The 21,082-nt window shown below is 43.9% G+C and overlaps 2 protein-coding genes across 4 annotated transcripts in view; one reads left to right on the top strand and one right to left on the bottom strand.

Moving 5' to 3' along the window:
• The window catches only part of NR1H3 (nuclear receptor subfamily 1 group H member 3), a 36,383-nt gene extending 33,411 nt beyond the window's left edge, over positions 1-2,972 (bottom strand). Inside the window, exon 1 of one of the 3 annotated variants that reach the window (XM_078390045.1) lies at positions 2,797-2,972. The gene's annotated coding sequence lies outside the window, so the exon portion shown is untranslated. The remainder of the gene's footprint in view (positions 1-2,796) is intronic. The other 2 variants (XM_072986028.2, XM_078390039.1) reach the window with 2 other exon arrangements.
• Positions 2,973-9,037: 6,065 nt separating this feature from the next.
• Positions 9,038-20,574, top strand: ACP2 (acid phosphatase 2, lysosomal). Its single transcript, XM_020799191.3, has 11 exons — positions 9,038-9,213; positions 9,843-9,938; positions 10,469-10,555; positions 13,413-13,565; positions 13,993-14,091; positions 14,186-14,275; positions 16,469-16,601; positions 16,701-16,789; positions 17,390-17,496; positions 18,508-18,683; positions 18,759-20,574. Exons 1-11 carry the CDS (start codon positions 9,100-9,102, stop codon positions 18,902-18,904), a joined length of 1,290 nt encoding a protein of 429 aa, XP_020654850.3. The 5' UTR covers positions 9,038-9,099; the 3' UTR covers positions 18,905-20,574.
• Positions 20,575-21,082: the final 508 nt, after the last annotated feature.

The raw sequence follows: 21,082 nt of genomic DNA, 5'->3' as shown, positions 1-21,082 counted from the left end.
AGCAAACACAGCCTTTCCCTGATCTTCCTTGGCCTCTACTGTCTTCCTAGGTATGCACAGCTGTTGTCTCGTGGCCTGCACAAATATTACAACATGTTCCTTCACTTTCCAAAAATCCATGTCTCCTCCTTCCTCCATCTAACAGTTCAGATAACAACACTAAACATAATAAAAACATCTCTGTAAGAAACAGGAGGGGATGATGTAAGAAAGGGGGGGATGATGCCCCTCAGTATCTGCCACTTGAAGCATCTGCCTCACTCAGCCAACTGAAAGGGCCAGTCCTGCTTGCCAGGAAACTAATCCACTCACTTGCCTGCCCTGGTTACCCTTGCCGTCTTTCTTTCAGAGCTCCAATATATCCTCCTTGAGATGGGATAAACAGAACCATAGTCTTAAAACAACTATCATAATATTTCCACAAGAAGACATGAGAGCAACAGCCGTCCCTCACAGCTGGCTCCTCCTCAGCAACTAGTACTCAGTGGCATGGTGCTGGTGGAGCAAAGGATCATGGCTCTGGAGACTTGCGCCAGGATAAATGGGGCACTGCTGCACCTGAGGGATTCCCAGTATGGTGTAGTGATGGACAAGGACTCTGGAGAACAGAGTTTGATTCCCTATTCAGCCATGGAAACTGACTGAACTGACTTGGGGTGGGGGCGGAATTGGTAAAACCACTCCTTGAATATCTCACTTACCTTGAAAGATGTATTAGAGTCATTATAAGTTGGCAAGGGCACAAAATACACACATACACACCACACCTGAAGCTCTGGCTACCCTTTCAGGCTTTTATCTTTACTAGAAGTGGAGGGTCCTGGCCTCACCTGTGCTCTCCCACTTTATATTTGAATTCTTCCATATGTGTGTGTGTGAGAGAGACAGAAAGAGAACCACACGTCATCTTGTGCTGTGCCTTCTGCCCCCATTGCCACAACTGGCAGCAGCTGCTACAGCATCATAACTAAAGTAATACATGATGATATCCTGTTGCCACAAGTCCACTAATTCCAGTCAGCCTCCTCCTGCTGTTTGCCTGAAGTTCATCACAGCTGCCATTTCACTACCTTTCAGGTAAAACCTTCCCTCTCAGCTTCCATATCAATTTCTTCGACCACAATGCTGAGTGAACGAAGCACACTTTCTCCTTCTCCATTTCCTTGCCACTTGACAATAAGAATGAAGCTGTATGGTGCTGACTTGAACACTATCTGCTCGGTCATCACCGAGGTGGTTATCTAAACACTGGTTTATCCAAGCCAAAACAGGTCAGAAGTGTAGTACAGCGGATAACCTGTAGACCTGCCTGAAGGTTTTGGATACTTCTGAATTAAAGAGGTGACAACGATAGACTTTTTCACACAACCTTCCTGAAAATGATCCCCAAGCAAGAAACCAAGCACAGAAACATGCCCTTGCATGTCTGACAAGCTCCCCAACGGCCAAGAGACTGGCTTCTGAATTACAAACAGTAACTACAGGAGTAAATCCATAAATATCGGAGCTGGAAAAGTTCTCAAATGACCAGAATGCTTCAAGCATCCTGGCCACAGGTTGCACTGCCTGAAGCACTCCTGAGAGTTGCAGTCAAAAAAAAAAAAAAAAAAAAAGGAAATTGTCCAAACTCTTCTTAAAACACAAACACAAGTGCTGGGCCTTCCCTGGCCTGCTGCCCTCCAGGTGTGTTAAGGCAACCACTTCCAGAAGAGCGCCCCCTGCCCATAGGCAGCTGCAGCTGCATTCCAACATCTATGAAGAGCACCCAGTTAGCCAAAGCTGCCTTTTTCCAGGCCCCTTTCACCATGACCTAAAGTCACAAAAGGAGGACTGTCTTCTCGCTGGCAAACAGGAATGGTTGCCCCTCTCTAGCTGAAGTGGACGTCCCCTCTTTTTCCAGGATCTTAGCTGTTGCAAATAAACTCAGCAACTCACTGTGATCTTGCTGCCAAAAAAAGTGTGAGACTTTTTAGGTACAGAACAACTAAACTGGATTTTACACTGACAATTCGTAGCTCCGGTGCGGCCACAGCGTGGCCCTGGGGCTTTATCCGGCCTCCAGAGGTGTTTTTTGCGCGCCCACCCCCCAGCCCTCCCCTTCTTGAGGCAATAGAAGGTGAATCGAAGCTGTTACAAGCGTCCAGGAGCGTCCCTTCGCCTTTGGCAGAGTCCAGAGGTGGCCCCTGCACCATTAACACCCCTCCACCGCCAATTCGGGGAAGGGGGAGACTTCCACCTTCGACCCCATATTCTAGACATGCTCGAGAGATACGGAAATCGCCCTTCTCCTGCCTCCTCTCCCCGCTCTGTCCCGCCGCGGCTTCGTTTGCGAGGGGCTGTTCATTTCCTATCTCCTTCAAGTATTCTGAATACGATCCTCGCGACGATTCCGACCCCCGACCGGGACACCTCGCTCGCTCTGTTTTACTGACCACTAGGAAGACATGAAGGGAACCCCGTCCAGCCCAGAGTCCTCCCCCTCATCCACACGCGCCGGTACACGTGTACGCCACCTGAGCGCCAGCAGGTGATTTTTTTTTTTGACACGCCCGGAGTTTCTCCGCAGCCACGCGGAGGGACTGCTGGCAACAACAGGCCACCTAGAGAAGGCGCGGGAGCGACACACCGGCTCTGGGGGCGAAGGAGGTGGGTGCCGCGCCACCCCGACGCCCCCCCCCCCCGAGTGGCCCGGGGAGATCGGCTCGAGTTACCCGCCGGCAGCAACTGCAGCCGCTCCGGGAACGCCGAGCAGCCCCGGAAGGGGAGGTGACTCGCTCACGAGGAGAACAAACCCACCTCTTCCCGAGAGGGGCAGAAGAGCGGGGCGGAGAGGGGGGCTCCCCGGCGCCCCCACCGAAGGCCACAGCAACCGGTGCAAGGGGAGGTCGACCCGGAGGGCTCAAGGCTCTGCGAAAAAAAACAACACAACCCTTCGCTCCCGCGCGCCGTCGACTTGGAGGCGAGCGCGACACAGGCGACCGTGATGTAATCCCAACAACAACAGCAGCAGCAGCCGACTTAGAGTCACATGCCTGAACTTTCCCCAACTCCACCCCCTAGACAGTTCCTACCCCCGCCGCCCCCCCCCCGGTTCCCGATTGCTACATCCTGGCGGCGTGGTGTGCATGACAACCTAGCAACAAGAGCCGCCTTTCCTCCCACTCCCTACCCCCGCCTTGCTCATGATGGGATAATCCTGCACGGTGGCGGCAGGGGCCCCGGCGGTAGTCGGGGCAGCGATAATAACAGCAGTAAGAAGACCCATCGCCGTCATCATAGTAACCAAAGAGACACTAAATAACATGGAGTGCCTGCCTGTCTTCGAAGAGTTGGACAGCGAACCAAATTTAGCAGAAATAAAAGCGGCCTTGGATTCCCTTGGGTCGGCAAGGCACCTGGGAAAGATAACATCCCTGTTGAAGTGCTGTAAAGATATCGTCACCACTAGGTTGTATGAAATCTTATATCTTTGCTGGATTGAAGGTGAAGTACCACAGGACATGAAGGATGCAAACATCGTCACATTGTATAAGAACAAAGGAGACAGGGAGGACTGCAATAACTTATTTTTCCAATTCTTCTGCGTCAATTTTTTCCGATTTCATGAGTGTTGAATGTAATTCCCTGACCGCTGCTGTTGCAGGTTTCTTATCTGCAGTTCTGAAATTGTCCCCTGCTTCTCGCTCCTAATTTGTGAAATTTGTGTAATTTTACTTCTCCTATTTTGCTTGTGTTGTTGTAGTTTGTAAATGCCATTAAAGGTTTCAGAACAGGACAGAACAGTTGCAGGAGAAATGTAGGGAACAACAGCCACTCTTCGTAACCTTCATAGATCTTTGATTTGGTTAGCAGGGACGGCCTTTTTTAAATACTTCCGAAGGTTGGATGTCCACCTCAACTCGTTAACATCCTCAGGTTTTTTCATGAGGAAATGAAGGGCACTGTAATTTTTGATGGCTCAACATCAGATCCCTTTGACATTTGAAGCGGAGTGAAACAGGGCTGTGTCCTGGTGCTGACCCTGTTTGGGATCTTTTTTGCTGTCATGCTGGAACTGCAACAGAAGGTGTCTATCTCCACACCAGATCAGATGGAAAGCTCTTTAATCTCTCTAGATTGAGAGCGAAGACCAAAGTCTAACTGAAATGCATACGGGACTTCCTCTTTGCCAGTGATGCAGCTATTGTTGCCCATTCTGCTGATGACCTCCAACAACTCATGAATCATTTTAGCAAGGCCTGCCAAGATTTTGGATTAACTATCAACCTGAAGAAAACACAAGTCATTGGCCAGGGCTTGGACTTGCCTCCCTCTATTACCATCTCTACACAAGAATGGAGATTGTTCATGATTTTGTGTATCTTGGCTCAAGAATCTCCAACACTCTCTAGATGTCGAGCTGGATAAACGCTTTGGCAAAGCAGCTACCATGTTCTCTAGACTTACAAAGAGAGTATGGCTTAAAAAGAAGCTGATGGCATATACCAAGATCCAGGTCTATAGAGCCTGTGTCCGAGGTACACCCCTGTTCTGTAGTGGGTCCTGGACCCTCTGTGCATGGCAGGAGAGGAAGTTGAACACATTCCATATGCGTTTTCTCTGACACATTTTTGGTATCACCTGGCAGGATGAAGTTTCAAACAGAATAGTTCTAGAACGAGCTGGAATTGTCAGCATGTATACATTACTGCAACAGTGGCATCTATGTTGGCTTGGACATGTTGTAAGAATGGCTGATGGTCAGATTCCAAAAGATCTCCTGTATGGAGAATTAATACAGGGAAATCACCCCAGAGGGAGACCACAGTTGCGATACAAGGATATCTGCAAGCAGGATCTGAAGGCCTTAGGAATGGACCTCAACAGATGGGAAACCATGACATCTGAGCGCTCAGCCTGGAGGCAGGCGTTGCATCACGGCCTCTCCCAATCTGAAGAGACACTTGTCCAGCAAGCCGAGGCAAAGAGGCAGTCCCGAAACCAGCAAAATCAGGGAGCTGGACAGGGGACAGATTGTATTTGCCTTCAGTGTGGAAGGGATTGTCACTCTCGAATCGGCCTTCTCAGCCACACTAGATGCTCTTCCAAGACTTCTATTCAGAGCACGTTACTATAGTCTCTCAAGACTGAAGGATGCCTACTCCACCATTATCATCATCATGGTTTAATGAACTGCCTCTTGGTCAAACGTTTGCCAACTTCTCTTTTTATATGTTATCCTAATAGCTGTGTGACAGAACAGTTCGAATGCACTGATGTTCTGCAGTGTTCTGTTTTGACAAAGTGTGCCCTTAGTGAGCATCTCTATAAGGCAGTGGTCCCCAACCTTGGGCCTCCAGATGTTCTTGGACTACAACTCCCAGAAGCCTTCACCACCACCTCTGCTGGCCAGGATTTCTGGGAGGTGAAGTCCAAGAACATCTGGAGGCCCAAGGTTGGAGACCACTGCTATAAGGTACATGTCATTAACATTATAGCTTCCCAGGTTACAAGTGTGGTCATTGTCAGCCCAGGGCAACAGTGGAACCGGTATAAAATTTTACTCAAGATTTTGCATTCATACTGAAATAGACTATGTAAGCAGGTTGCTGTTGATTAGCTACAGTGATGGGTTGCCCTCAACCTGGGGACAGACCGCCTTGGTAACTGCTCACTCCAGGTCACAGCTGCCAGTGATTGGTTTTGGGGGGGCAGTGTCAGTTTCTTCTGTCCCTTAGCCTGTGGGAGCCCTTCCTCTACCCACAAGGCACTGGTGGCAACACTTGGTTGATGGCAGTGCTTCCTCACCATGCCATCATGAAGACTATTTGGGTTTTAATGGTACAGTACTAGCTCAGACTATACTCCCGTGCCCTGTTAGCACTGCTGCCTTTTTGGAACAGCTCAGGAGTTCTGTCTATCATTGTTTGGAGTCTACTTATCTATAGGGTCTTCTGCTGCACATCGCCTGCAGACCTATACCCCAGTAGCTGAAGCTTGCAAAAAATGTATATGCCTTATTTCTCAGCATTGATAGTGACTGCGGGCAGGCCAAAAGGCCCAGTTTAAACATGATGAGTCAAATCCAGCTCACAGGGGAGGCGGGCAATGTGTAGCCTTCATAATTGAATTTTAAACTGTCCACAGAATGCTTTAAGGTGCTATGAGGCAGTGTATATGCAGCACACTTTGCTTTTTCTCTTTTTATCAACATAGGTTGGTTTCCACTTCCAACTTGTAATATTGTTAGCCTTTCATCATTTTCTACTATCATCTGATCAAGTAGAACTGTGCTCCCACAGAAGTAGTTTTGAAGTTTGCCTGTTTGGCCCATACAGAGATTCTTGAGGTTGACACGTCTGTGCCTGCCCATGTTCTGTGGCAAAGAAAAGCACTCTGTACATATCTTTGGATGATGATATTGTTCTTTTGATAAGGGGACTCAAGTTTTTCCATTTAAATCATCAAGATCACTGTATTTCCAGTCCATCATTCTGAAAGAACATATTACAGTAATACAAGGTTTGCCCAGCAGTTAATAGCAGTAATTTTCCCCTTTGCATCAAGTTACATTCTGAGTACTGCTTTCACTCTTATTAAAGTACCTGTTTCTAAATAAAGACTTAAGTTCTTTTGGTTTCTGTTGAGATTTCCATGGATGCCTACATATTTAGAGGTTTTAGTCTTCTCTTAGCAACTGAATGCTAGTGAGCTCATAGTTACTGCCCTACGGTGATGACAATGCCATATATTATTATAAGGGAGCTGAATCCCACAAGATTTGTCCATAAAAACCTATTTAGTTCTGAAACAGTTGGAAGCATACATTTTTCTAGAATCAGTACCGAAACATTTCTCCCAGGGTTCACTGAGTCTGTTGGAAACTAATCCAGGTTGGTCCGTAAGCCTATTTAGTGGGCATGTTTACACATGCCGACAATTATGTATTTTGAATTCAGTGACTCAGAGGCCAGTTTCAAAACCTTTCCCAATTACTAGGATCTTAAAGCAGATTGCAAGTGACATGTGTTTTAAGCAGGTTTCAAGAGTCAGAATGTGTGAAGGAAACAAATTTATTTCGTCATAACTGGCATAATGAGCAGATGGTGTTGACGTTGCTCTTCCTGAAGGTAGTTCCGCTAGGTAAAATAAAGTAACTGCACTCACTTTGGTGGAAGATATGAAGGAAGGGTAGCAATATATTGAAGGACAGAACAGTGTGGACAAAACTAGTGTGCTGTCCTCAAGCGTGATAGAGGACGATGCTCCCATGTCTGGTGTTAAAAGTATTCATTTGCCCTCTAGTCAGCTTCTGTACATGCAATCAAGAGACGTGTTTTCATTGTTTATGGATCAAATGTGGAACTTTTCCATGAAATATTATTAACTGCTTCTGTATTATGTCCCATTTAGACACAGTTTATTACTGGGGGAAAATAGCATCCCATATTGATGGAATACAGTGTGGAACCTTGCACTAATGTAGAAAGTTACTGGTGGGGGGAATAATTAGATACAAGATAATTTTGATGTTGGCAGTTCTTTAATTATATATATGAATCAAAGTAACTATACATACTCCTTATTTCCATAACCCACCCACCCCTAGTAATTTATAATTGATCTGGACTGGAGATGGACATGAAGCATTTCATACCGGGATGTCTTAAGTCAGTGGTCCCCAACCTTGGGCCTCCAGAAGTTCTTGGACTTCAACTCCCAGAAATCCTGGCCAGCAAAGGTAGTGGTAAGGGCTTCTGGGAGTTGTATTCCAAGAACATCTGGAGGCCCACGGTTGGGGACCACTGTCTTAAGTCATCAGTGTGGCATCACAGGTGACACATATTCCCTACCCCACTCCCCTTGCCAGCTCCACCATTCACCAGTCAGTGAGCACTGATCATTCTCTCCAAGTTGCATGATCTTCCAGTCCCGGCAGGAGCATGGACTTCCCTTCTGTGCCTCCTCCAGCAGCTGCCCACTCACAGGCAGCATTGCAGGAACCCCTGCCCCACTTCCTTCTCTGAGTGTCCTCATATGAGCCTTCTCAACATTTAAAATAATCAAAGGAGGCCCTCATCTCAATCTCATTGGCAGCACAGGGATGTTTGGCAGGAGTACAAGAGAGGGCCTTCTCTGTGGCTGCTCCCAGGTTACAGAATGCTCTTGTTTGGGAGATCAGGGTGACCCCCCTCCCTTTTATCCTTCCACCGATAGTTGAAGGCCCACTTCTTCAGGCAGGTTTTTAACGGTCATACTTGAATGCCAATTTTAGTTGATTTTGTTTTAAAATTATATGTTTTTAATTATTCAGTATATTTTAATTACTGTCGTAATTTAATTGTTTAAAATGTATAATTCATTGTGTTTTTAATTCTATTTTTTAACATTATGAGCTGTCTTGAGTCTCCTTATTGGGAGAAAGGCAGACTATAAATAAATCAGATAAACAAACACATTACAACTCCCTTGCTTTTAAGGTTCCAACTGCCTTCCTAGCTATTTTCCTACTTCTATTAAAGCAAGGTCTTGGCCTTGGTTTTGTTCTGGTGTCTTTTTAAGTCATATGCTCTTCAGATGCTCCTTCCCCCAAGCCTCCAGAACCCCGTATTTCTGGAGACCTTTGTGTTGGTCCAGGTTTCTGGCCTTTTTTGTTCTGATCTGAGCAAGCTTCCCTCCTCCTCATAGCCTTGTTCTTATGATCCACGTTGGCATCCTCTCTCTCTCTCTTTTTCTTTTCTTTTTTCTATTTTGAAGGGTCGCTGGACAACAGGCGGTATGACAGCCACCTGCTGGGCACGGCACTAACAGCACGTCCAAGCTTCACGATAGAGTCTAGACGCGTCCATTGAGTCCTCGAGCCGACGTCGTTTCCCACTTCATTCCTTACAAGCCCACAGATTCCTGCTTCTTTGCAAAATTTCCTTCCAGGGCGAGGGACCTGCGTTACCCGTTACACAAAGTTGAGGGGAAAAATTGTCAAGCCCAAAGGGCAAAGAGGAGCCCTTGTGGCTTCAGATGCCGCTAGTGAGCATGCTCGGGAAGAATAGAGCATGCTCACTAAGGCTTTCCAAAGGTACGGACGTTGAACGAGGAACATCAGTAGGAAGGGAAACAACCATGGAGCCTGGAAGGAGTCGCTGCAGCTGGTCTGGCGTCCTCTTAGTGCTCAGTCTTACCTTTGAGCTCGCCCTGCCGCTTGCCCAGAACCGGACCCTCCGCTTCGTTACTTTGGTGAGGAGGAGGAGGCGGCGGCTGTCTTGGGGGGAGGAGTGGCTTAAGGGGGGGGACTGGGAGGCCGGTTCCTGGGAGACCCCCCCGTTTTTAAAAACGAGGCATTTCTCGGCAGGCAGAGAACAGCTGCCCGCGTGCATTGGCTTTTGCCGTCGTTCTTTTCCTAGGTTTTCCCTGCAGGCTGCATGCAGGGCTCAAGGGAGCGGAGGTCGCCGCCGTTCCTCTGTTAAACAAACAATCGAACGTGACAGTTTTGAGATTATGGTGGTAGGAATGAGGATGATGGTAATACTATGTATTGCAAAATAATGAGTGATGGCATAGCAGGAGCCAGGAATCATCCAAGATAATTGAACAAACGACGAGTCTGGTGACACCTTAAAGACGAACCTTTGTTGGGCAGAGCCCGCTTGTAACGTTCAAAGGAACCGTATATTCTTGCCTCCTTTCGGGTGTGTGCCTGACACCGCCCGGTCCTGACAACCATCTCTCTCTTTTTGCCTGGGGCAAGGGAAGTACAGTAATACTGTATCTCCAGGGCCCCCGCGGCTCAAACCATTTAGGAAGCGGCCCCCAATGCACGTGAATGTTCAGACCTGGTGGTGATGGCAAACTATTCTGATTTCCAGTTATATCGTCATGGGGATCGGTCCCCGGTGAAGGCCTATCCCCGAGATCCTTATCAGGAAAATGCCTGGCCCCAGGGATTCGGGCAGCTGTCTCAGGTAGGCATGCCCGGAGGACGCGGGGGCGCGGTTCGTGGCAAGACAGAACTTGGAAGAGCAGCTCTTGAAATGGGGGGAGAAGGAAGGGGGGACCAAAGCGATTTCATTTGGAATTGCATCAGCCCCTGTCAGGACAGTACTGTATTTGTGATTGCTTAAATTTCCATGCTACTGTGAAGTTTCTTCTTTGCTCGGCTTCCCCTTTGGAGGAATTATTTTTGGTACTGCCTTCCTTTCTTTAGTCATGTGAGAAAGCAGCAGGGTTTTTTTTTTAAAGTGAAAATTGCTGTGTTGCTTGGATTACAATTGCATGCTTTGGTTAAAAATGATAGCATTGCAAAAGCAAAGCAGTTTGAAAATCTGGAACAAGGGAGGGGAGGTCCACTTTATCCACTTCAAGGTGGTCTTATGTTGGCATATCCTACCCCAAAAGTAACAGCTGTAACAGTTGTTTTCCTCCTCAGTCTTGCGCTGTTTTCCAAAACCACAATAAAACCAGCTTGTTAATTTTTTGCTCTTGTGGTACGTAGGATGGGATGCGGCAACAATGGGACCTGGGTCAAGCCCTTCGAAGGCGTTACGATGGATTCCTGAATGCCTCCTACAACAGAGAAGAGGTTATCATACCGTCCCTAATTCCTAGCAGTGTTGGCATAATGTCCTTTTTATTTCCTCTCTTTATGCAAATGTGTATGTCGTAATTTGTTTCCTAAGCGTATTGTCTCATGCTGGGAACGATATTGGAACAATGCAACAATTCAGTTAAAACTGCTTGCTAACTTATTGTGTGAGTTAATATAGCAGAGGAAAAGTAAACAGTTGCTGACTGGGATGAAGGAATTACATAAATGAAAGTCAATTCGAAATAAAGAGAGGTATATAGACTCAGAGCTTAGAAAAATTCCTTTTCAGACTACACTTCCCAAAATACCCCAACCAACATGGCCACTGCTCTTTACTTTTTCAAGCTATTTCTGAATAATGTACGCCAACATGAGGTTGTGCAAGCAAACAAAGGGAATGATTCCAAAGTAAGTATTCCTGTTGAAGGATAGATTTTTATTTATTTATTTATTTATTGTATTTATACCCCACCTATCTAGTCATTTCGACCACTCTAGGCGGCTCAAATAATTACCCTTTTCAGGTCAGTACCTCGAAGGGTATATAACGCAACTAAATAAAAACAAAAGTATCATGGTACTTTAAAGACTGAGAGATTTAGTTCATTGTGAGCTTTTGTGGATTAAAATCCACTTCCTCAAACAGAGTAAAGGACTCAACCACAGGATGTTTATATAATCAACATTTTCAGAATTCATACTTGTGTCAACAGTGCCACTATAATTTTGAAACTTCGTTTTCTGTGCCATCTTCCCTGGACCCTCCACATTGTTCCAACTTATATTGCATACTATAAGTTGGAACAATGTGTAGGACCCAGGGAAGATGGCACAAAAAACAAAGTTTCAAAATGATAGTGGCATTGTTGATACAAGTATGAATCCTGAAAATGCTGATTATATAAACATCCTGGCTATTGTGAGAGTGATAGGTAGTCTATCAAGGAAGATAGATTGGTTTTCTGAAATATTAGTATCTTGGGCCAGGAAGCATCTTGCTTTTCTTTTGATCAATGTCTGGTTCAGAGGCTAGAGTTACTAACTTTAAACATATGGAAGATGATAGTAAAAAAGCAAGCATTAGAGAAAATCTCTCAGGATGTCTCAGATGAACTGCAAAGTAGTTTTTCTCCCACCTTCCCCCCCTCCCCCCAGTGATAGAAGATAATAATGGAGATCGTGGTCAATTAAGTAAAAAAATTCAGCAAAAGCTAGTGGAGCCCTCTGCCTTCTCAGTTGCTGTGTTGTGGTTCAGCTGTCAAGCAGAAGTTTATGATGATGTGGTTCCTTCCTATATGGTCAAAAACCAGTCCAACCAGTTTGTTTGCCTTCTTCTGGATGTTTTTCTTTAACTCAGTTTCAATGCCTGTCAATATGCAGTTTCATATTTGCACATTCTTGAATGAAAGTGAGCAACGGCCCTATTTTACCCCCTTTCGGAGTAGAGCTATGCTTACGCTATTATCATCTTGCATCTTATCTAGAATACTCTGTATGGGATTCAGGAAGGAATATGGGGGAAGCCACAGGCTTCTTAACTTTTTGGGAAATCTCTGTGCCCACTCAGCCTGTTTTGAAAATTAATCCCAAACAATAATCTCTCATCCACATCAGGCAAAATCCAAAGATTGCTTGCACAGACTAACATGACTACCTCTTCCAAAACTCTCAACTACAGACTCCATTACCTATTTCTGTTTGGTGTCTGCAGATATCCCACCTTTCCATCTTTCTTGAAGGCTACATAACAGTTTACACTTTCAATACATCTGCTGGCATTGAAGACTAATATTCTGAAGCACTTCATGGAATAACGTTATGTATTTGTTTAAAATAGAAGCTATATTAAACTAAAGGAAAGTGTTAAATTAAAATTGCAAAATCCTAAACTCAAGTTCTAACCAGGGAACTTACCTGCACAAGTGAGAGCTTCATATAGAATATCTGAATTCCAAGTGTTTTCATCTTTTTATCCTGCACATTTTATGCTGTTAGTGCTATTCCCCACCCTACACCCTAAGGAAAATAATGTGTTCAACATCTTGTGAAGCTGATGCTTATGGGGCATCCATTTCTCATGATTGACCAACCATTATGGGACTCCTGAGAGTTCTCCTAGTAACTAGACCAGAATGCTTGGGTGGGATGCAGGGAAATGTGTCCTTTTCTAAGTTTGCTGCAACAGTATTCTTATTGTGGGTGGGTATTTGCTTATACTCTTGGAAGGAGAACATCAGAGGCTTATTATAACTCATGGCAATTGGCTTTTTCAGGTGGTCAGCCTGAATATTTAAAGATACAGTACAAAGTGTGAAGGAGCCAAGGGCATCTGTGTGAGCCTCACCATCATCATCCCTATACACTTCATATTCCATTGGTGCATTTATCAAGCTTCCCAATTTTGGGTAGGCTACTAAGTGGTTGAACATATGTAGAATGCGATTTCAGATCTTTGCACTTCAAGAGGAGACAGTACATGTGAGGATATTGGAAGTGCCTTCCTGTGTTTTCTCTCTGCCTGAACAGAGCCTCTAAGTATTGAGTTCTGGTTCTTCTACTGTGTAGTTTAAGTGCAATTTCTAATAGCAGATATACTTTACTTTCTGCCTCACATACTACCCCTAAGCTTTCTCTGAAATCATTTTCTCTCCCCCCCAAGCCCAGTCACAGATTCTCTTGTTAGACACCATTTTGCTCTCTCTGTTGTGACTGGCTGGTTTGTCACTAGGCTTGTCTTCTCTGGAGCTCATCTACACCAAACACTAGATCAAGACTCTCATATTCTTGTTCCTAAGCAAAGCTGAGAAGATTGGTCACTTGAAATGAATTATTTGATTCTTTACTTTGGCAGATCTTCATACGCAGCACAGACTTTGATCGGACCTTGATGAGTGCTGAGGCCAATCTGGCTGGCCTGTATCCCCCAGAAGGTGTGCAGGTGTTCAACCCCAATATTTCCTGGCAACCCATCCCTGTCCACACAGTACCTGATTCTGCAGAACGGGTGAGTTCTTTTCCCAAATAAACACTGGCTTGCTAAGTCTCTCAAGGAAACTTCCTTTTATCTTTTTTTCATCCATTCTGAACTGCATCATTCTGGTTCTTCAGTCTGATGCATAGAAAGGGGATAAGGAACATGTGGGTCTCTATATACTTTTGACTGTAAGTACTATCCACACAGCAGCTAGTTGGGAGGGAGGATGGGAGTTAGAGTCAAGCAACAAAAGCTGGAGAGGTATATTTTCCCCATCTCTGTCCTAGAGATGTCCTTATTTTCAGGCGAGATGCATTTCATAGGCCCCATTTAATTTTCCTCAAGGATATATTAAGACAAGTAGCCCATAAATATGTACTATGCAGAAAGTATTGATTATAAGGATTTATACTAAAATGGTTGTTCTAGCCAACGTATCTCTTTTGTCTCTGTTCAGCTCCTGAAATTCCCATTACCTCACTGTCCCCGATACGAACAGCTGCAAAATGAGACCAGGGAGACAGCAGAATATATAAATAAGACTACTGAGAACATGGTACGTTGAGTGTTACCAAACATTTTATCTATTCATATAATCCTTGGGATCATGGAAGGATGGAAGATCTAATTCTTATTATTTGGTTCTCCAGCAATTCCTAGAAATGGTGGCAAATTTCACAGGTATTCAAGATATTTCCCTTGAGTCAGTTTGGAGTGTATATGACACACTCTTCTGTGAGGTGAGTTTCTCAGCATCTGTTATTCTCTCTCTAAGCTGTTTAAATTTCTTCCTTTAGCTGTGTCTGAATTCACTCATGCTTTTATTCTGGAATACAGGCCTCCTCAAGCAAATACTGCAAAATGCTGATGTGTAATGATTTCAAGTTTTTCCTTGAGCTGAAGCACTTCCTAGAATTGCTCCACTATTTGGGTCCTTTTTAAGGAGAAAGGCAGGATAAAAATATTACAAAGAAACATATAAAATAATATTTTGTTCAATGTGGATGATTTCCAGCAAAGGAAGGTGTTAAGTTCTGTGAGTGATCATAGGCATTGCCTGCTCCTACCAATGGAAGCACTGGAGTGTGTCTTTTACTTATTCTCCATGCTCTTTCAGATCCTTGAAGTCTGCTCTGTAGGGCCGGAATAGGATAGGCCCTCCAGAGAGAAGGACATATGGAGAAAGTGCCTTTCTGATTTCATCAGCAGGAGCCTCCACTGGATCAAAGGTCCTTGTGAACAGAAGTAGCCTATCTGTTCATGGAAGAGAAATTTAGGATCCAGGATATAAAAATGATAGTATCCACTGTTTAGGTAAATAAACAGTTGGGAAGATGTGTTTGTCAGTATTTGCCATAACCAGATTTAGCATCTACAGTACCCATATGGTATCCTTTAGAAGCATTTCTAATATTCTCTCATAAAACTGAAAACTGAACTTGAAGATGCCATCACAGCCAGGGGACAAGCCTGTCCTTCTAAGCAAACCACAGCCCTGCCCCCAGCATTTCTGCTATATAAAAGAATTCCTTCCAGGCTGTCACTATCATGACATTTCTAAAGTAGTAGTACTAATCAATACAATGTATTCCCTTGTGCTCTTTTCTGTTGCATTCTGTAATATTTCTCCCTTTAAATCTTTTAATTAGTACGCTTTATAGTTCATGTCCATTGGATGCAGCCATTATCCCTGAGATTTATTGTAAAGTCAACTTGAGAGTTTGTGACTCTGCATTTTCTATTAATGTTCCTAGCCCTTGCTTGTTAATATCCTGCTTAGAATCAACAAAAAATCCCAACCAACAATGTGTGGTAAGGGCAACCCAGAAAAGACTTCACATAGTAGATATGTTTCATAACACAGCCTTCCCCAACCTGGTGTCCTCTAAATATGTTGCACACCTTCCTATCACGCTACAGACCATTGGCTATGCTGTCTGGGGCTGATGGCCATTGCAGTTGGAAAATGTATGGAGGGCACTAAGTTAGATGTTATAGAACTTTGAATTATTTTTACTCCTTGAACTTCCTTTGTGATTTTCTATCAGCTCTTTTTTTGTTGAGTAGTGAGGCCTGTGCTGCTAGTTTCAAGTACAGTAGTTTCGAGCTTTTGGCTTTCCGTCAGCCAAGAACTGCTAACTATCAGCAAGTTCATACTGCAGATCACCCAGACTGCTGCAAGCTAACTACAGAGTAGAGCTTTCTCAAATGGCCTTGGCTTGTAGTTTCAAACTGTACTAAAAACCCCTGACTCAAAGAAAGCAGAAGAGACTTAAAATTCCTCCTGCCTTTATTTCTGCTCACAGAAGCAGGCAGGTATTATGCACCTCAAAGAGCCTATCATTCTTGAAAGCTTTCTTCCCACACCTATTTAAGAGTCAGCAAGAGATGTAGCAAGAGGCTCACCATGTCTTAAAAGGAAGTAGGAAGGAGTCTTAGATTACAAATTTCATCAGAAATGTGACTTACAGGGGTCAAAGCCATAGACCAATGCAAAACTGTTCCATAGTGTGTTATTTGCATATCTGTGACAGAAAATAGTGGAATATACTAATGCATTTGCAGGGAAGATTCCAAGGTTCTTTGATAAATCACTTTCCTTATTACTGCAGTTCTTCTTTTTCTCCCCAACAGCTGAAAAGACTTCAAGGAGCCTGTTCCTTTTTCATTAGTTTGGATCATTATTATTAATCTCAATATTATAGATTTACAAATACATCTGTTGTCCTAATTAAGGAGTGGCAGTTCACAAGGCAAGAATTAAAGTGACCAGATTCTAGACTCGGTAGTTCCCCAGGGCTCTCTCTCTCTCTCTCTCTCTCTCTCTCTCTCTCTCTCTCTCTCTCTCTCTCTCTCTCTGTGTGTGTGTGTGTGTTCACATGATTCCTTGCTCAGTTTGCAATTGTTTTTTTTTTCTATTGGTATTTTCCCAGAACACACATAAAATGCATCTCCCAGCTTGGGTTACTCCACAGGTGATGACTCAGCTGAAGCAACTGAAAGATTTCAGCTTTAAATTCCTTTTTGGGATACACAGACGGGTGGAAAAAGCTCGTCTGCAAGGAGGTAAGTGAAAGGCATAAGGAGTGCAAGTTCAGAAGTAGTGAGGGAGTGTCCTTTTATCTGTTAAGACCTGAGATCTAATACTTTCTTCTTTTTCTGCAGGGGTCCTTTTGTCTCAAATAAGGAAGAACCTTACCCTAGCTACAAATGCCTCTGCACCACATCAGTTTAAAATGCTTATGTACTCAGCAGTAAGTTTGTTTGTGAAGCTCCCTTTCAGCGCTTTCCTTCCCCTTTCCTGACGCTTCATTTTGCACATTGCCCAGGAGATAAGGCAGTCCTTGTGAACAGGAATTAGTCACATTGTGTGCCGTATTTTCTCCTTCCTGTATTGCTTAAGCAGGAGAATATGCAAGTAAGTCTTTGCATCCCTCTACAGCAAAACACTAAACACTTCTGTGGTCTCTGTACAGGCACCCCTATGGTTTCTACACCTGTAGACATTACATGCAAGTAATCGGCATCCTTAAACAACTATGTTACTTGTCTTCCATTCAGTAACATACCAAGTTCAGAATTAGAAGTTAATTTTAGGTCTACAACTCTCAGAATTGGTCGTGTTCCTGAGGAGAGGGAAGTCTAGAAGTTACAGTCTCAAAGTAACTCTTCCAGGTTCTGCAAATACTCATTGTAATTCCTCACATTTGAAAGGGGATGCCAGCCATTCTACCATGAACCCCAATCTTGGTTTTCTTTTTTTTTCCTGGCAGTCTCTTATTTTCTGAAATGTGGTTTTAGATCTGCTTCTATATGGATTGGGCAAGATTCACGTTTTCTTTCTTTTTTCTCAGCATGACACAACTCTCGTGGCACTGCAGATGGCGCTGGATGTTTACAATGGGAAGCAAGCACCATATGCCTCATGTCATATATTTGAGCTGTACCAAGATTATGATGGGTGAGGGTTTTCATTACAGGGTTTTAAAGGAAATATCTTTATAACGCAGAAGCTGTTGGTCTCCCAAATTGCAGTAACTTCATTTTTGTCCACATTTTCAGAAACGTGGTAACGTAAAATTTGGGGTTGCAAACTTGAGACAAAATGGTTCTTTCTCCCATGGACTATGGGAGTTATGCAGATATTAGTAAAGCCTTGTTTTCTTCTGTTCCAATTACTTCTGACATGTGTAGGATATATTCTTGCTTCTAATTATAATTAAGCAGGAATAGCGATGTATTTAACATCTCTAAACTGATATCTCTTGCCTCTTTAACATGAAAAACTAACTGTACACTAAAATGATGAATAACTACCAATACAGGGGAGCCCCGCATAACGAGCGATTCGTTTAACGACGAATACGCATAGCGATTGAGTTTTTGTGATCGCAAAAGCGATCACATAACAATGTTTTAAATGGGAAAAAATCGCTTTGCGATGATCAGTAAGCTGTTTTGCTTACCAATTATCGCATAACAATGTTTTTTAAACAGCTGATCAGCAGTTCCAAAATGGCCACCAGATAAAGAAAATGGCCGCCCGCTGTGTTTTCGCGCCCTTTCCTCGCTTACTGGGCAGCGAAAATGGCGGCCGCATGGAGGATTTCCGCATAACGGTGAGTTTTTTGCCCATAGGAACGCATTAAACGTGTTTAAATGCATTCCTATGGGCTTTTTTGCCCCGCATAGCAACGAATCCACATAGCAATGATTTTTTCGGAATGGATTATTGTTGCTATGCAGGACACCACTGTATAAGGGCACGCAAGTTTCCCCATACATACAAACAAGGGAGTAAAATCAAGCATTTTAAAATTCCTAGGCTTAGTTAAGTTATAAAGGATGGATAGAGGTTTTACATCATTTGTTTCGATGGATATTTAAACAGGTCTTGACTTCTACATAAAATGTGATGAAAAACAATCAACAAATAATCTCCCAGGTCCTCTTATACCTGTTTTGCTCCTAGAAACTTTTCAGTGGAGATGTTCTTTCGGAACGAGAGTGGGAAAGACCCATATCCACTTCAGCTGCCTGGCTGTGAACAGCGCTGCCCCCTACAGAAATTCCTCCAACTCACAGAGCCTGTTATTCCACAGCACTGGAAAGAGGAATGTCAGATAGACACCACAATGAAAGCAACAGGTGAGTGGATGCTCACTGGGTAGATGAAATACTGGGTGTTGCAAGTGTTCTAGCAAACCTTCTTTCTTGCTTCAGTTTTTGCAGAACCTATTGTGCTTTCGGCCATCTGTGGGTCCATCCTCTTCCTGCTCATTATCCTGCTCCTGACAGTGCACTTCTGTATGAACTCCCAGCCTCCTGGCTACCGGCACGTTTCTGATGAAGGAGAGGAACAGCCTTGACAATTGCTTCAGCCCCTCCTGAAGCAGCAGCAGGAGCATTGCTGAGCCCAGGGACAAGAGGGGCTTCTCTCAGAGACTCAGTGTCTTGTTGGGTTGCCATGACTGCTGCTTCTAAACTGAAAAGGCCCAGAGTTTAAAACTGTTTGAGGTAGTCTACCTGTCAACTGTGTAACACAGTTAAGAACTTGAAATGAAAAGTCAGTGTGATGGCATCCCTCAGGATGTTAGGATGCTATCTGTCAGTAGAAGACTAAGTCCATCAAGGATGCAGCTTTACTTCTTTCGAATGCAATATGCTGTCTGAAGTCTGCACTACTGGTCTAAGAATGAGCATCTTTTCCCACTGAAGGCTCCTGTTCCTCTGAAAGCCTTGGACAATCTAGCAGCAGTGACCTGTACATCTCTTCCTAACAGTGGGATAGGGGCATGATGCTAAACCAGCAGTAACTGGCTTCTCCAGCTAAGTCAGTATCTGGGAAATGAACCACTACCTCCCTTGTACAGTACTGTCTGCTGTAAAACAAAACATTTTTAAGGGAGCACATCTCAATGGGCAACTATAAGTAAACATGAATAGAAGCATGTTCTTATCATGCCTTACAGAGAAGGATGGGCCTGAACCACATACCCCTTTCCTTCTTGAAATACAGTGGTGCCCCGCATGACGATAATCCGTTCTGGGAAAATTGCTGTTAAGCAAAATCGTCGTCATGCAAAAAGCCTTTCCCCATTGGAATGCATTAAAACTCGTTTAATGCGTTCCAATGGGGAAATTACCTCATCACCCAGCGAAGATCACCCATAGGGGAAGCCATTTTCCGAGCACCAATCAGCTGTTAAAATGGCTGCCCTGCGAAGCATGGGTCCGGAAAACAGAGCAGCCATTTTGCGGAGCCGGAAAAATAGTCTTGCGAACAAACGGTTCGCGAAGCACGGACCTAATCAACGTCTAGCGGAATTTCCCCATAGGAACGACTGTTTTGCGAATCGCTATAGCGATCACAAAAAGTCACCGTTCTGCAGATTCGTCATACAGCGGGGTCATCGTCTAGCGAGGTACCACTGTATGTGCTGACGATTCAGTGCAAGTGCAATACAATCAACAAGCCAGATCTTATTCATCACTGTATTATCCACCTTTCTAATCAGCATTAATTTATTCTTTCACTTACACAGGCACTATTTTTGCACTACAGCTTCTTATTAATGGTCAAATATCTTTTGAGCTCTGGGTCTTCACCAGATAATCCTGCATTCTCCTTAACACCATGTACTGTATATGTCCTTGGTAACAAAATACAATGGACAGCTTAGATCTGCCAGAATATTGGTTGATTTAGTTTGGAAGTTGTAGGCATTTACATTTTTCCTTCCTGACTACATTACTCTTGCAGAGTGTGGGTGACATACAAGTTGAATGGATAAATAAATAAATTACATGGGTCCTGCAGGGCAGGTTGCAGGCCTGAAAGAATACTGTAGCTGTCATGAATGGATCACTTAATAGTAAACTCATTTCTTACAGGCTCAATAGTAAATACAAAGAAAACTGTATTGGTATGCAAGAGAAAAAAATCGGTGTTGACAATTTATTTGACTCTGATGTTTATAGAATTCACCTGAATCACTTTCTTAAGCCTTTTTTCATTAAAAATCAAGGTGGAGCTGGACTCCTTTTCCTTCCTCCTCTGTTCAAGTCTCAAAGCTGGGCTATGAGGGAGAACGCACAACGTACTGCAGCTTTTTGCATAAGAGGTACACTGTATTACAACTTTACAAATTAAAGATTACAGGGAATCTATCAAGGAATCCGTTTTCCCCCAAGTGTCTAGCTTCTAAGCAAAACCTGTTCATGTGCATTCCTCTATTGAATTTTACTTTTACTGTACACAGATTAATGTATTTATACCAGCAATCTAAAATATGTGGAGGACTCAATATTCTCCTCCCATTTGTGGAAAACCCACCCACATTATACAGAGCATGGAGCCAAACGTCTTGGAATTCTATCTTTAAAAAAAGAATCATGCTTAAACTTGTGATGGGAAAATGAGGGTTAAGAGAGGAGGAGGAGACAGTTAGAAGGATTTTTTCTGAGCTGTTAGTCCTCATACTTGTCCTACTATGACCAACCTTTGATACATGCCTGATAACCAATAGCCCTTCAAAATGGAAATG

The sequence above is a fragment of the Pogona vitticeps genome, chromosome 1 (assembly GCF_051106095.1).
Source record: "Pogona vitticeps strain Pit_001003342236 chromosome 1, PviZW2.1, whole genome shotgun sequence".
In the NCBI taxonomy this organism is placed as follows: Eukaryota; Metazoa; Chordata; class Lepidosauria; order Squamata; family Agamidae; genus Pogona; species Pogona vitticeps.
Note: the sequence above shows the minus strand (reverse complement) of the source record. Positions and strands in the feature narration are given on the sequence as shown.